The sequence below is a fragment of the Musca domestica genome, unplaced genomic scaffold (assembly GCF_030504385.1).
Source record: "Musca domestica strain aabys unplaced genomic scaffold, Musca_domestica.polishedcontigs.V.1.1 6, whole genome shotgun sequence".
NCBI classification, from domain to species: domain Eukaryota; kingdom Metazoa; phylum Arthropoda; class Insecta; order Diptera; family Muscidae; genus Musca; species Musca domestica.
The window spans coordinates 3,721,970-3,737,927 of NW_026712363.1; the positions used below are offsets into that span (position 1 = coordinate 3,721,970).

General features: G+C 32.9%; 1 protein-coding gene across 3 annotated transcripts in view; it reads left to right on the forward strand.

Annotated features, from left to right (window-relative positions):
- The window catches only part of LOC101895836 (uncharacterized), a 180,340-nt gene that overhangs the window by 54,344 nt on the left and 110,038 nt on the right, over nt 1-15,958 (forward strand). For 2 of the 3 annotated variants that reach the window (XM_059129116.1, XM_059129117.1), the window contains exon 5: nt 13,827-13,921. In XM_059129116.1, the coding sequence (XP_058985099.1) occupies nt 13,827-13,919 (93 nt within the window). In that variant the 3' untranslated portion in view covers nt 13,920-13,921. Of the gene's footprint in view, nt 1-13,826; nt 13,926-15,958 lie in introns of those variants that run through there. The other variant, XM_059129118.1, reaches the window with a different exon arrangement.

Below are 15,958 nucleotides of genomic sequence, written 5' to 3' on the forward strand. Positions count from 1 at the left end.
AACTAGCTGGCCTGGTCCGCGTTGCCGGCCCGTACTTTAAGTCTTTAATGCATATTTTTTAAAGCGTAATAAATCACAGATTTGACTTAAGTAAACGGCAAAATTTTTGGTATTGTAAAGAGCTTGGCAAAATTTTCCATTAAAATTAGCAGTAATTTGGAATTTTTATTTGCAACGTTGAGAATACCGTGCTGCGTGCTATTTAGTGTCCACTAAAGGGCTGTAAGTGTGACATATTTCTCTATTTATGCCATGGGGAGAAAACGCTCGTCATGTTGCGCCCTGTTTGATCAAACGCATAACAGTACGTGACATCCAACCAAATGCTCGATGTCTCGTTATGTCGGTCAGACTCAAACCCATCATCATAACATGTAATGGCCAATAAAAGGGGATGTTGAATAGTGTGTCATACAAAAATGTTCTACCACAAAAATTACAACAATAATGAAACAATTACCAACGAAAAAGACACACACGTAATGAAGGCAAAGCGCAATCGCTACCTGTTTTCCGATATGTGAAAAAATACATTATTTGTAATAAAGTATTTCATGTTCAATAATAACATATTTCAGGTACTTATAATTGGTCCACACAAAATGTTCACATTTTGGTTATTGACGAAACAATCCAAAATGTCAATCCTTATTAAAAAAAACTGATAAATTTTCTTAATATCTCTGCCCTCAACTGCGTCATAAAGAATATTTTTTAATTATTGATTTCGTACTCACTTTTATATGTATTTTACTTCAAAATTACAGCACACACAAAAACATATTCTCATCGTCGAAAGTAACACACACACACGCACTCTCAATTTAAGCACACGTACACAAATGACACACAATTTGACGATGACATGGTTCGATGTTATCGTCGACACCCTGCATTTATGGAGAACACCATGCAAATATTCGAGTCAGCCATGCCACGATCGAACCTTAGACAATGGCACACACGATTCAAAATGGGGTATGTTGTTCGTTGTCATTGTCTATCAAATACATAGCACATGATTGAATAGACAAAGTCAGTGTGTCAAAAAAGCATAATTCATACAATTTTTCTTGTGCAGGCCTTTATTGTCCACCTCATGATTGAGGGCAAAATGACTTCGGAATGGTCAAAGACAATTACTCTTTTATACCCATTACCGTAAGATGGGAATTAATTTTGTTGTCATTTGAATTGTCCATATTTTTCATCATATTATAATTCAATGACAGTTAAACAAATGTTCGGCCTCGTGCTACTTTCCAATATTCGTAATTTTTCACGACGTGCATCCCAAATCTACGCTCCCAACCAATATTCTCTTGGGGGTTGTACCCTTTTGCGGGGGTTATGACCCATATCATGACCTGCAAAAGGTCGGTATTTCAATGATTGCAGTCCCAATGAATTTTGCATTTTGAGTTCTCATTGGACGGATTATTGTCATGTGAACGAAGTAGGTCCACGTTTTGAAATGAGTCCCATAACGCTTTGTCGGTAATTTTTGTTTTTTTTTTTTTTTTTTTTAATGTGTTTGCATCTTCCAGCTGAAGCACGATGTAGGTCCTGGAGTTGAAAGCTAGATGCCAATTTTAGACATGAAAGATCGCTATTCAATATCGTATTGCGCATGAAAAAAAAGAGAAAAATATATTGAAAAAAATCTTCAACTTGTTCGCGGATTTTTTCAGCAAATGTTTACGAAGTTTTTCAATAGAATGTACCATAATTTTGAAATTAGATTCCATTAAAAACTGTTTCTCGATTTTTCTCGATTCTAGAATTTTAGCAATGAGGTAGTCTCTTTTTTATTTTTTAGCGATTTTGAAAAAGGAATTATTTTTTAACTATGCTGTGACCGCGTTAAATTATTTCGACATCATATACTCAGTTTCGCCACCACATGATTCGGTACTACACTTCTGTGTAGCCCGCCTGCAATTGTCTTGTTTATAGCTTATTCTCTTCTGAAATGATTTTAATCGGATAGTTTCACTTACCCAATAAATACATAAAAACTATAACAACCATTTTTGTACGTTGCCGCTTTTAACTCCCCAAAAAGACTACATATCATATTAGAATACAAAAAAAAAACACTACAAATGTACATTCGATAATAGTAAGTCAAAATGAAAAAAAATCATGCAATCAAGGATTGAAATTGACCAAAAACAGAAAATTTTCTTGATTTTGATGTTGCTCTACAGGCTACAATTACAAAAAAGGCATATAGTTAGAGTTTAGGGCTGGGCAGAAGCCTACCAATTTGGAGGTCATCGGACAATTTTTAACAGGTAAAATAAACCATAACTTTTATGTAAAAAAATACGAACATTTCCGCTAAACCGCTAATATTTATTTTTAATCCCGGCTAAATCACAAATACATCAAACAGTCACTACTGAACATTACAGTGATGCTGATAGCTAAGATATCGGTTATATAGCAAATTAGGTACAATATATCTAGATCTTAGTTATTCCCTTATAAGTCAAGAACCGCTGGACTGATTTTCACAATTCTCATAAATTGGTAAGAAAAGGATAAAATCTAAGAAAATGGCGTAAAATATGACAATGAAAAAGTATTTTATTATTTTTTTTTGTTCCTCTTCAATTTTTGTCATATTTTTTATCGCATGAGATTTTTTTCAATCTGACTTTGAATTTTATAAAATTGTATAAAGTTTTTCTACATCCCGCAACACTATGTATTGAGAGTATTATATATAGGTTGCAATTATTGTCCGATTCTCACGAAATTTTACATGGGGGTAGGGTTAGGGTCAGAATAAAAGCCCATTGTTTTTGAAGATGTGCAACCCCTAAGTGTACATCTTCAAAGACAAACAAATGGACCAAAAAATCTTGATTTTGCAGTTGCTTCACAGGTCGCAATTGAAAACCAATTTACACGAAATTTCGCATGAGAAGAAAGTTAAGGGCCGGGAAGAAGTATAACATTTTGGATGACCATTGGATTATATTTAGCTGTAAAATGGACCACAACTTTCATATGAAATTGTTTTGCAAAATGGTCAGGTTTTATCCCTTTTTTGTTGTTTTTATAAAAACAACACCAATCCTCATCAGTTCTCTTGTTTTTTGTCTGGGATATTCTCCCCAGAAGTTATTTTAAAAATAACTTCTATGACAAAATTCTGTTCTATTTATAATTACCATTTTGGTAGCAGACTTTTAAGGCAACAATCTTAAAATTTAACCGAAACGCTACACTATATAATATATGCAGTCCAATGTTATACAATATACATATATTATATTTATCTTACTCTAATTCTGTGCGTACAAAGCGTTTACTTTTAGATAACAAATTGTGTGAAGCGCGTAAAGTCTGTTATAAAAATGCTTAACAGAAATGTAGAAAAAGTAGCTTTACATATAGATCTAACATTATGTGAATCTGGCCTTAATCAAATGTGATCAAATATGTGGAACAAAAATATTTGCAAATTGGCAAAAAATGTATAAGAGCAACGAGAAAAGTTTCTGTGGAATAGGGCCCTGGGTTACATTTATATATATTCCCCACATATTTGAGCAATTTTTTTTATCACATCTTTGGTGTTTGGAGTTCTTAATAGGTGCCACCTAGTCTAGCGAATAATTGCTTATACAGTTTTACGTTTTCGTTTTTTTTCGAGTTCATTGTCGAATCATCATAAAAAAACCGGCATTAATATAGCATGTTTCGAATAAGAGATTCATCATACACCGCTCAACTATAGCACCTCGGCACTGATAGACATATTATGTGTAACATATAACGTGTAACTTTCCAAATGTTATTATTTTAATCTTTATTGAAATGTGATTTCTTTAAAAATTTATTTTTTATGTAAGTTGCAGCTTAAAAATAAAAATATAGAAAAAGTAACGATCGTAAGTCCAAACAAATCCTATTTCCCACCATAAAAATATATTTAATGCAGAAGACGCTAGAATGGGGTTTCCTCTACCTAAAAAGCTTCTGAAAATTACGCCTTACCTGCCTTTGCTTGCGAGAAAACGAAAATCTAGCAAATAAAAACAAATATTCTAAACTTATCTATTTACCAGTCGTCATAAAAATCATTTATTGTAACTTTCTTTTGCGCTGGTGCATATGATAGTGTGTATATAATGACCCACTCACACAACTTTCTATGCTCAGTAAGAGACCACCCTGCGAATGCCCTGCAAATAATGCGACTACTCCTCGACCACTCGTGTAAAATGTGGACCATAACAGACCGGGACTAGACCAAAACTAACCCAAATGCATTGATAAAACCTAACCGATTTAACAGTACCATGTCCTAAGGGCGGACAGTGTACTTGAATGAAGGGACCAACAAAATGCTCGATGTCTCGTTATGTCGGTCAGACTCAAACCCATCGTCATAACATGTAATGGCCAATAAAAGGGGATGTTGAATAGTGTGTCATAGAAAAATGTTCTACCACAAAAATTACAACAATAATGAAACAATTACCAACGAAAAAGACACACACGTAATGAAGGCAAAGCGCAATCGCTACCTGTTTTCCGATATGTGAAAAAATACATTATTTGTTATAAAGTATTTCATGTTCAATAATAACATATTTCAGGTACTTATAATTGGTCCACACAAAATGTTCACATTTTGGTTATTGACGAAACAATCCAAAATGTCAATCCTTATTAAAAAAAACTGATAAATTTTCTTAATATCTCTGCCCTCAACTGCGTCATAAAGAATATTTTTTAATTATTGATTTCGTACTCACTTTTATATGTATTTTACTTCAAAATTACAGCACACACAAAAAGATATTCTCATCGTCGAAAGTAACACACACACACGCACTCTCAATTTAAGCACACGTACACAAATGACACACAATTTGACGATGACATGGTTCGATGTTATCGTCGACACCCTGCATTTATGGAGAACACCATGCAAATATTCGAGTCAGCCATGCCACGATCGAACCTTAGACAATGGCACACACGATTCAAAATGGGGGATGTTGTTCGTTGTCATTGTCTATCAAATACATAGCACATGATTGAATAGACAAAGTCAGTGTGTCAAAAAAAGCATAATTCATACAATTCGTCTTGTGCAGGCCTTTACTGTCCACCTCATGATTGAGGGCAAAATGACTTCGGAATGGTCAAAGACAATTACTCTTTTATACCCATTACCGTAAGATGGAAATTAATTTTGTTGTCATTTGAATTGTCCATATTTTTCATCATATTATAATTCAATGACAGTTAAACAAATGTTCGGCCTCGTGCTACTTTCCAATATTCGTAATTTTTCACGACGTGCATCCCAAATCTACGCTCCCAACCAATATTCTCTTGGGGGTTGTACCCTTATGCGGGGGTTATGACCCATATCATGACCTGCAAAAGGTCGGTATTTCAATGATTGCAGTCCCAATGAATTTTGCATTTTGAGTTCTCATTGGACGGATTATTGTCATGTGAACGAAGTAGGTCCACGTTTTGAAATGAGTCCCATAACGCTTTGTCGGTAATTTTTGTTTTTTTTTTTTAAATGTGTTTGCATCTTCCAGCTGAAGCACGATGTAGGTCCTGGAGTTGAAAGCTAGATGCCAATTTTAGACATGAAAGATCGCTATTCAATATCGTATTGCGCATGAAAAAAAGAGAAAAATATATTGAAAAAAATCTTCAACTTGTTCGCGGATTTTTTTCAGCAAATGTTTAAAGGTCCTTACGAAGTTTTTCAATAGAATGTACCAAGAATGTACACAACAAGTATCAAAAAAGTTAAACTATTTGATTTGCAAATTCTATATAACAATTCAAGCGCTAATTTTGCGGTGAAGTTTTGTTTAGGAAATAACATATTTTGTATCTAAAACTAAATATACTTAATCATATTATAAAACTTTTTTGTGTCTTTAAAGTCAATTATGAAATTACTTAATACGCTTCTAAATATTAACTCCATTTGATTATTTATATTGTGAATTTAGGTCGATTCTTTTTTTAAATAATTTTTTAAATAATGAAATAAAATCTTATTATTAACATTGAGAATATACCTAAAAAGAGACATATATTTTTTATTCGATTCATTTAGAAGTTCTATTATGCATTTAGCAACGTTTAGTTCCGTATTAAATTTAAATGGGAGACAATTTGTGTCGATCGTTAACAAAATATCGTATGTTGTTCGTTGTCATTGTCTATCAAATACATAGCACATGATTGAATAGACAAAGTCAGTGTGTCAAAAAAGCATAATTCATACAATTTTTCTTGTGCAGGCCTTTATTGTCCACCTCATGATTGAGGGCAAAATGACTTCGGAATGGTCAAAGACAATTACTCTTTTATACCCATTACCGTAAGATGGGAATTAATTTTGTTGTCATTTGAATTGTCCATATTTTTCATCATATTATAATTCAATGACAGTTAAACAAATGTTCGGCCTCGTGCTACTTTCCAATATTCGTAATTTTTCACGACGTGCATCCCAAATCTACGCTCCCAACCAATATTCTCTTGGGGGTTGTACCCTTTTGCGGGGGTTATGACCCATATCATGACCTGCAAAAGGTCGGTATTTCAATGATTGCAGTCCCAATGAATTTTGCATTTTGAGTTCTCATTGGACGGATTATTGTCATGTGAACGAAGTAGGTCCACGTTTTGAAATGAGTCCCATAACGCTTTGTCGGTAATTTTTGTTTTTTTTTTTTTTTTTTTAATGTGTTTGCATCTTCCAGCTGAAGCACGATGTAGGTCCTGGAGTTGAAAGCTAGATGCCAATTTTAGACATGAAAGATCGCTATTCAATATCGTATTGCGCATGAAAAAAAAGAGAAAAATATATTGAAAAAAATCTTCAACTTGTTCGCGGATTTTTTCAGCAAATGTTTACGAAGTTTTTCAATAGAATGTACCATAATTTTGAAATTAGATTCCATTAAAAACTGTTTCTCGATTTTTCTCGATTCTAGAATTTTAGCAATGAGGTAGTCTCTTTTTTATTTTTTAGCGATTTTGAAAAAGGAATTATTTTTTAACTATGCTGTGACCGCGTTAAATTATTTCGACATCATATACTCAGTTTCGCCACCACATGATTCGGTACTACACTTCTGTGTAGCCCGCCTGCAATTGTCTTGTTTATAGCTTATTCTCTTCTGAAATGATTTTAATCGGATAGTTTCACTTACCCAATAAATACATAAAAACTATAACAACCATTTTTGTACGTTGCCGCTTTTAACTCCCCAAAAAGACTACATATCATATTAGAATACAAAAAAAAAAACACTACAAATGTACATTCGATAATAGTAAGTCAAAATGAAAAAAAATCATGCAATCAAGGATTGAAATTGACCAAAAACAGAAAATTTTCTTGATTTTGATGTTGCTCTACAGGCTACAATTACAAAAAAGGCATATAGTTAGAGTTTAGGGCTGGGCAGAAGCCTACCAATTTGGAGGTCATCGGACAATTTTTAACAGGTAAAATAAACCATAACTTTTATGTAAAAAAATACGAACATTTCCGCTAAACCGCTAATATTTATTTTTAATCCCGGCTAAATCACAAATACATCAAACAGTCACTACTGAACATTACAGTGATGCTGATAGCTAAGATATCGGTTATATAGCAAATTAGGTACAATATATCTAGATCTTAGTTATTCCCTTATAAGTCAAGAACCGCTGGACTGATTTTCACAATTCTCATAAATTGGTAAGAAAAGGATAAAATCTAAGAAAATGGCGTAAAATATGACAATGAAAAAGTATTTTATTATTTTTTTTTGTTCCTCTTCAATTTTTGTCATATTTTTTATCGCATGAGATTTTTTTCAATCTGACTTTGAATTTTATAAAATTGTATAAAGTTTTTCTACATCCCGCAACACTATGTATTGAGAGTATTATATATAGGTTGCAATTATTGTCCGATTCTCACGAAATTTTACATGGGGGTAGGGTTAGGGTCAGAATAAAAGCCCATTGTTTTTGAAGATGTGCAACCCCTAAGTGTACATCTTCAAAGACAAACAAATGGACCAAAAAATCTTGATTTTGCAGTTGCTTCACAGGTCGCAATTGAAAACCAATTTACACGAAATTTCGCATGAGAAGAAAGTTAAGGGCCGGGAAGAAGTATAACATTTTGGATGACCATTGGATTATATTTAGCTGTAAAATGGACCACAACTTTCATATGAAATTGTTTTGCAAAATGGTCAGGTTTTATCCCTTTTTTGTTGTTTTTATAAAAACAACACCAATCCTCATCAGTTCTCTTGTTTTTTGTCTGGGATATTCTCCCCAGAAGTTATTTTAAAAATAACTTCTATGACAAAATTCTGTTCTATTTATAATTACCATTTTGGTAGCAGACTTTTAAGGCAACAATCTTAAAATTTAACCGAAACGCTACACTATATAATATATGCAGTCCAATGTTATACAATATACATATATTATATTTATCTTACTCTAATTCTGTGCGTACAAAGCGTTTACTTTTAGATAACAAATTGTGTGAAGCGCGTAAAGTCTGTTATAAAAATGCTTAACAGAAATGTAGAAAAAGTAGCTTTACATATAGATCTAACATTATGTGAATCTGGCCTTAATCAAATGTGATCAAATATGTGGAACAAAAATATTTGCAAATTGGCAAAAAATGTATAAGAGCAACGAGAAAAGTTTCTGTGGAATAGGGCCCTGGGTTACATTTATATATATTCCCCACATATTTGAGCAATTTTTTTTATCACATCTTTGGTGTTTGGAGTTCTTAATAGGTGCCACCTAGTCTAGCGAATAATTGCTTATACAGTTTTACGTTTTCGTTTTTTTTCGAGTTCATTGTCGAATCATCATAAAAAAACCGGCATTAATATAGCATGTTTCGAATAAGAGATTCATCATACACCGCTCAACTATAGCACCTCGGCACTGATAGACATATTATGTGTAACATATAACGTGTAACTTTCCAAATGTTATTATTTTAATCTTTATTGAAATGTGATTTCTTTAAAAATTTATTTTTTATGTAAGTTGCAGCTTAAAAATAAAAATATAGAAAAAGTAACGATCGTAAGTCCAAACAAATCCTATTTCCCACCATAAAAATATATTTAATGCAGAAGACGCTAGAATGGGGTTTCCTCTACCTAAAAAGCTTCTGAAAATTACGCCTTACCTGCCTTTGCTTGCGAGAAAACGAAAATCTAGCAAATAAAAACAAATATTCTAAACTTATCTATTTACCAGTCGTCATAAAAATCATTTATTGTAACTTTCTTTTGCGCTGGTGCATATGATAGTGTGTATATAATGACCCACTCACACAACTTTCTATGCTCAGTAAGAGACCACCCTGCGAATGCCCTGCAAATAATGCGACTACTCCTCGACCACTCGTGTAAAATGTGGACCATAACAGACCGGGACTAGACCAAAACTAACCCAAATGCATTGATAAAACCTAACCGATTTAACAGTACCATGTCCTAAGGGCGGACAGTGTACTTGAATGAAGGGACCAACAAAATGCTCGATGTCTCGTTATGTCGGTCAGACTCAAACCCATCGTCATAACATGTAATGGCCAATAAAAGGGGATGTTGAATAGTGTGTCATAGAAAAATGTTCTACCACAAAAATTACAACAATAATGAAACAATTACCAACGAAAAAGACACACACGTAATGAAGGCAAAGCGCAATCGCTACCTGTTTTCCGATATGTGAAAAAATACATTATTTGTTATAAAGTATTTCATGTTCAATAATAACATATTTCAGGTACTTATAATTGGTCCACACAAAATGTTCACATTTTGGTTATTGACGAAACAATCCAAAATGTCAATCCTTATTAAAAAAAACTGATAAATTTTCTTAATATCTCTGCCCTCAACTGCGTCATAAAGAATATTTTTTAATTATTGATTTCGTACTCACTTTTATATGTATTTTACTTCAAAATTACAGCACACACAAAAAGATATTCTCATCGTCGAAAGTAACACACACACACGCACTCTCAATTTAAGCACACGTACACAAATGACACACAATTTGACGATGACATGGTTCGATGTTATCGTCGACACCCTGCATTTATGGAGAACACCATGCAAATATTCGAGTCAGCCATGCCACGATCGAACCTTAGACAATGGCACACACGATTCAAAATGGGGGATGTTGTTCGTTGTCATTGTCTATCAAATACATAGCACATGATTGAATAGACAAAGTCAGTGTGTCAAAAAAAGCATAATTCATACAATTCGTCTTGTGCAGGCCTTTACTGTCCACCTCATGATTGAGGGCAAAATGACTTCGGAATGGTCAAAGACAATTACTCTTTTATACCCATTACCGTAAGATGGAAATTAATTTTGTTGTCATTTGAATTGTCCATATTTTTCATCATATTATAATTCAATGACAGTTAAACAAATGTTCGGCCTCGTGCTACTTTCCAATATTCGTAATTTTTCACGACGTGCATCCCAAATCTACGCTCCCAACCAATATTCTCTTGGGGGTTGTACCCTTATGCGGGGGTTATGACCCATATCATGACCTTCAAAAGGTCGGTATTTCAATGATTGCAGTCCCAATGAATTTTGCATTTTGAGTTCTCATTGGACGGATTATTGTCATGTGAACGAAGTAGGTCCACGTTTTGAAATGAGTCCCATAACGCTTTGTCGGTAATTTTTGTTTTTTTTTTTTAAATGTGTTTGCATCTTCCAGCTGAAGCACGATGTAGGTCCTGGAGTTGAAAGCTAGATGCCAATTTTAGACATGAAAGATCGCTATTCAATATCGTATTGCGCATGAAAAAAAGAGAAAAATATATTGAAAAAAATCTTCAACTTGTTCGCGGATTTTTTTCAGCAAATGTTTAAAGGTCCTTACGAAGTTTTTCAATAGAATGTACCATAATTTTGAAATTAGATTCCATTAAAAACTGTTTCTCGATTTTTCCCGATTCTAGAATTTTAGCAATGAGGTAGTCTCTTTTTTATATTTTAGCGATTTTGAAAAAGGAATTATCTTTTAACTATGCTGTGACCGCGTTAAATTATTTCGACATCATATACTCAGTTTCGCCACCACATGATTCGGTACTACACTTCTGTGTAGCCCGCCTGCAATTGTTTTGTTTATAGCTTATTCTCTTCTGAAATGATTTTAATCGGATAGTTTCACTTACCCAATAAATACATAAAAACTATAACAACCATTTTTGTACGTTGCCGCTTTTAACTCCCCAAAAAGACTACATATCATAATAGAATACAAAAAAAAAACACTACAAATGTACATTCGATAATAGTAAGTCAAAATGAAAAAAAATCATGCAATCAAGGATTGAAATTGACCAAAAACAGAAAATTTTCTTGATTTTGATGTTGCTCTACAGGCTACAATTACAAAAAAGGCATATAGTTAGAGTTTAGGGCTGGGCAGAAGCCTACCAATTTGGAGGTCATCGGACAATTTTTAACAGGTAAAATAAACCATAAAAAAATACGAACATTTCCGCTAAACCGCTAATATTTATTTTTAATCCCGGCTAAATCACAAATACATCAAACAGTCACTACTGAACATTACAGTGATGCTGATAGCTAAGATATCGGTTATATAGCAAATTAGGTACAATATATCTAGATCTTAGTTATTCCCTTATAAGTCAAGAACCGCTGGACTGATTTTCACAATTCTCATAAATTGGTAAGAAAAGGATAAAATCTAAGAAAATGGCGTAAAATATGACAATGAAAAAGTATTTTATTATTTTTTTTTTGTTCCTCTTCAATTTTTGTCATATTTTTTATCGCATGAGATTTTTTTCAATCTGACTTTGAATTTTATAAAATTGTATAAAGTTTTTCTACATCCCGCAACACTATGTATTGAGAGTATTATATATAGGTTGCAATTATTGTCCGATTCTCACGAAATTTTACATGGGGGTAGGGTTAGGGTCAGAATAAAAGCCCATTGTTTTTGAAGATGTGCAACCCCTAAGTGTACATCTTCAAAGACAAACAAATGGACCAAAAAATCTTGATTTTGCAGTTGCTTCACAGGTCGCAATTGAAAACCAATTTACACGAAATTTCGCATGAGAAGAAAGTTAAGGGCCGGGAAGAAGTATAACATTTTGGATGACCATTGGATTATATTTAGCTGTAAAATGGACCACAACTTTCATATGAAATTGTTTTGCAAAATGGTCAGGTTTTATCCCTTTTTTGTTGTTTTTATAAAAACAACACCAATCCTCATCAGTTCTCTTGTTTTTTGTCTGGGATATTCTCCCCAGAAGTTATTTTAAAAATAACTTCTATGACAAAATTCTGTTCTATTTATAATTACCATTTTGGTAGCAGACTTTTAAGGCAACAATCTTAAAATTTAACCGAAACGCTACACTATATAATATATGCAGTCCAATGTTATACAATATACATATATTATATTTATCTTACTCTAATTCTGTGCGTATAAAGCGTTTACTTTCACATAACAAATTGTGTGAAGCGCGTAAAGTCTGTTATAAAAATGCTTAACAGAAATGTAGAAAAAGTAGCTTTACATATAGATCTAACATTATGTGAATCTGGCCTTAATCAAATGTGATCAAATATGTGGAACAAAAATATTTGCAAATTGGCAAAAAATGTATAAGAGCAACGAGAAAAGTTTCTGTGGAATAGGGCCCTGGGTTACATTTATATATATTCCCAACATATTTGAGCAATTTTTTTATCACATCTTTGGTGTTTGGAGTTCTTAATATGTGCCACCTTGTCTAGCGTATAATTGCTTATACAGTTTTACGTTTTCGTTTTTTTTCGAGTTCATTGTCGAATCATCATAAAAAAAAACCGGCATTAATATAGCATGTTTCGAATAAGAGATTCATCATACACCGCTCAACTATAGCACCTCGGCACTGATAGACATATTATGTGTAACATATAACGTGTAACTTTCCAAATGTTATTATTTTAATCTTTATTGAAATGTGATTTCTTTAAAAATTTATTTTTTATGTAAGTTGCAGCTTAAAAATAAAAATATAGAAAAAGTAACGATCGTAAGTCCAAACAAATCCTATCTCCCACCATAAAAAATATATTTAATGCAGAAGACGCTAGCATGGGGTTTCCTCTACCTAAAAAGCTTCTGAAAATTACGCCTTACCTGCCTTTGCTTGCGAGAAAACGAAAATCTAGCAAATAAAAACAAATATTCTAAACTTATCTATTTACCAGTCGTCATAAAAATCATTTATTGTAACTTTCTTTTGCGCTGGTGCATATGATAGTGTGTATATAATGACCCACTCACACAACTATCTATGCTCAGTAAGAGACCACCCTGCGAATGCCCTGCAAATAATGCGACTACTCCACGACCACTCGTGTAAAATGTGGACCATAACAGACCGGGACTAGACCAAAACTAACCCAAATGCATTGATAAAACCTAACCGATTTAACAGTACCATGTCCTAAGGGCGGACAGTGTACTTGAATGAAGGGACTAACATCCATGCAGTGCAGTGCGATTAGGTCAATTAAAGTTAGTTTAACTAGTTCTTAATGAAAATATTAATTAATAAAATTAGATTTGAAACAGCACCCGAACTGACAGTTGGTTTCATTTCTCAAAATCATAACGTGGTTATTGTATATTATACACACTTTATACATGCTTATCTTTCACCCTATTTACGTTTGATTTTATTTTGTTTCAATTTTCAGATGACTGCTGCGATCGAGAGGGTCCATCGTGCCTTGGCTAACATTAAAATAGATCACAAAGAAGCAATTGTTGTGCCATTTAGAATTCCCTAATTTCAGTGTAAATAAAAGATTTTTCGCAAAAATGTTTGTTTCAGTGCAAGGTCAATTTGAAAGGAAGCGAAATCGTGGAAAGTATGGAGAAAGAACTAACTTTTTTAGAAATGTTAAATATTAACGTTTAACATGTTCATATTTTCATAACAGAATTATTTTATTTGAATGAAGATCCTAAAAGCTGGTATTACTGTATTACCTATTCATACATACATCATGGAGGAGGAACGCATAATACTAACATTTGGCGAAATTAAATTAAAGATTTGACTAAAACGTTTTTTAAACCAAATTGAAGTAATCCAAATTTTTTTGTGTATGGTGAAGGCTTTATACAGGTCCCAAAGAAATTTGGGCAAAGTGAAACAAGTTATATATTATAAAGTGCGCATAATACAAATCAAGTTATATGTTAATATGTGCGTCTAAAAGTATGCCACAATTTATGTGAATAAAGTCTGTAGTGAGATTAGGACTAAATTAAAAAAGAGGAAACAGTTTGTAAGTTTGATTGTTTGTAAATTATAGACTCACAAACTGCTGAAAAAATTTTCCTGAAAATTTCCAAATATACTACAGCATAGCCTGAAAGTGATATAGGCTATATAAATTTTTGAAGTTCCACTTAGAACGGGAGATAAAGCATCAGAATCGGGGGTACCTCCAAAAAAAATAGTTTTTTATGCACATATCTATTGATCCATTACAGATATCTTCTTCAAATTTGGAGTGCGTAACGGAATTTGGAAAAATATTTTTTTTAGATTGTATTGAAATAGGTTCAGATTTGGATGTAGCTTCCATTTATATTTTCAAACTTTTTCGTTTATTTGAATCACCAAACACCTTTATGTCCTATTCCATTGAAATTCGGCATGTGTGACGGGATCTGATCAGAAAATATATTTGCCAAATTATATTGAAATCGGATGAGGTTCGGATATAGCTCCCATAAATCTTTTTTGGCTATTTTTCTGCCGATTTTTCACATCTGATGCACCAAACACGATATATGTGTCTGATTCCAATGAAATTCGGAATAGGTGACGGAATTTGTTACAATAATAAATGTGTCAAATAATATTGAAATCCGTTGATATTCGGATATAGCTCCCATATAGCTGATTTCCTGTATTTTGTGCTCGAATATATTTCCGAATCCAACGAAATTCAGAATGTGTGGAGGAATTTGGTATTAAAACTAATTTTCCAAATTATATTGAAATCGGTTGAGGCTTCAATATCATCCCATACATGTTTTCGGCCGATTTCGTATATTTGATGCACCAAATATGCTATGTATCTTCTATTTCGATGAAATATGGAAGGTCTGACTGAATTTGGTCCAAAAATAGATTTTATCAAATTAAATTGAAATCGGTTCAGATATGGATATATTAGGCAAACAGTAAAAAACTACACAAAAATTTAATTGAGGATACGATTATTACGGGGAAGTATTTGCTACCTCGAATTCACTAATTGCAACAGAGATGCCACTCAACCTCAAAATATTTTAGTTTCATGGCTTTTGCTATGAAATAAATAAATCCGAAGGACAAACTCTTCTAAATTTGGTCTGTTCCTGCTTTTTTCATGGCCTGGCATGTTTACACGTTGGTAGACCGAACGATTTGTTTGTTTACCATTAAAGTATTACAATAAAGAAATTTTTTAAACTCTTGAATTTGTTTTATTATTTTTTTAAAACCAAAAAATATTCGTATACATTATTTTGAATATATATAAAATCAAAGGGGTAGCGAAGCGCATCAGGTTCAGCTAGTGAATATATAAACCACAAAAGCTTTCAATATCAGTTGCTAACAGAAGTCGCAACAACAGTCTTCGTGCGGTCTAATAGACTAATAAAAGTTTTTTTTTTTTGAAAGTTAGTTTTGCATTTTTATGCAAGTGGATCTCAGCACGCTTTAGTCAATATGCTTAATCACGCAGTCGAACTACTCGACTTCCGAAGACACATTTCATCGTTTTTCAAGCATTTCACTCGATTATTCCCGTATTTCTAGATGTCA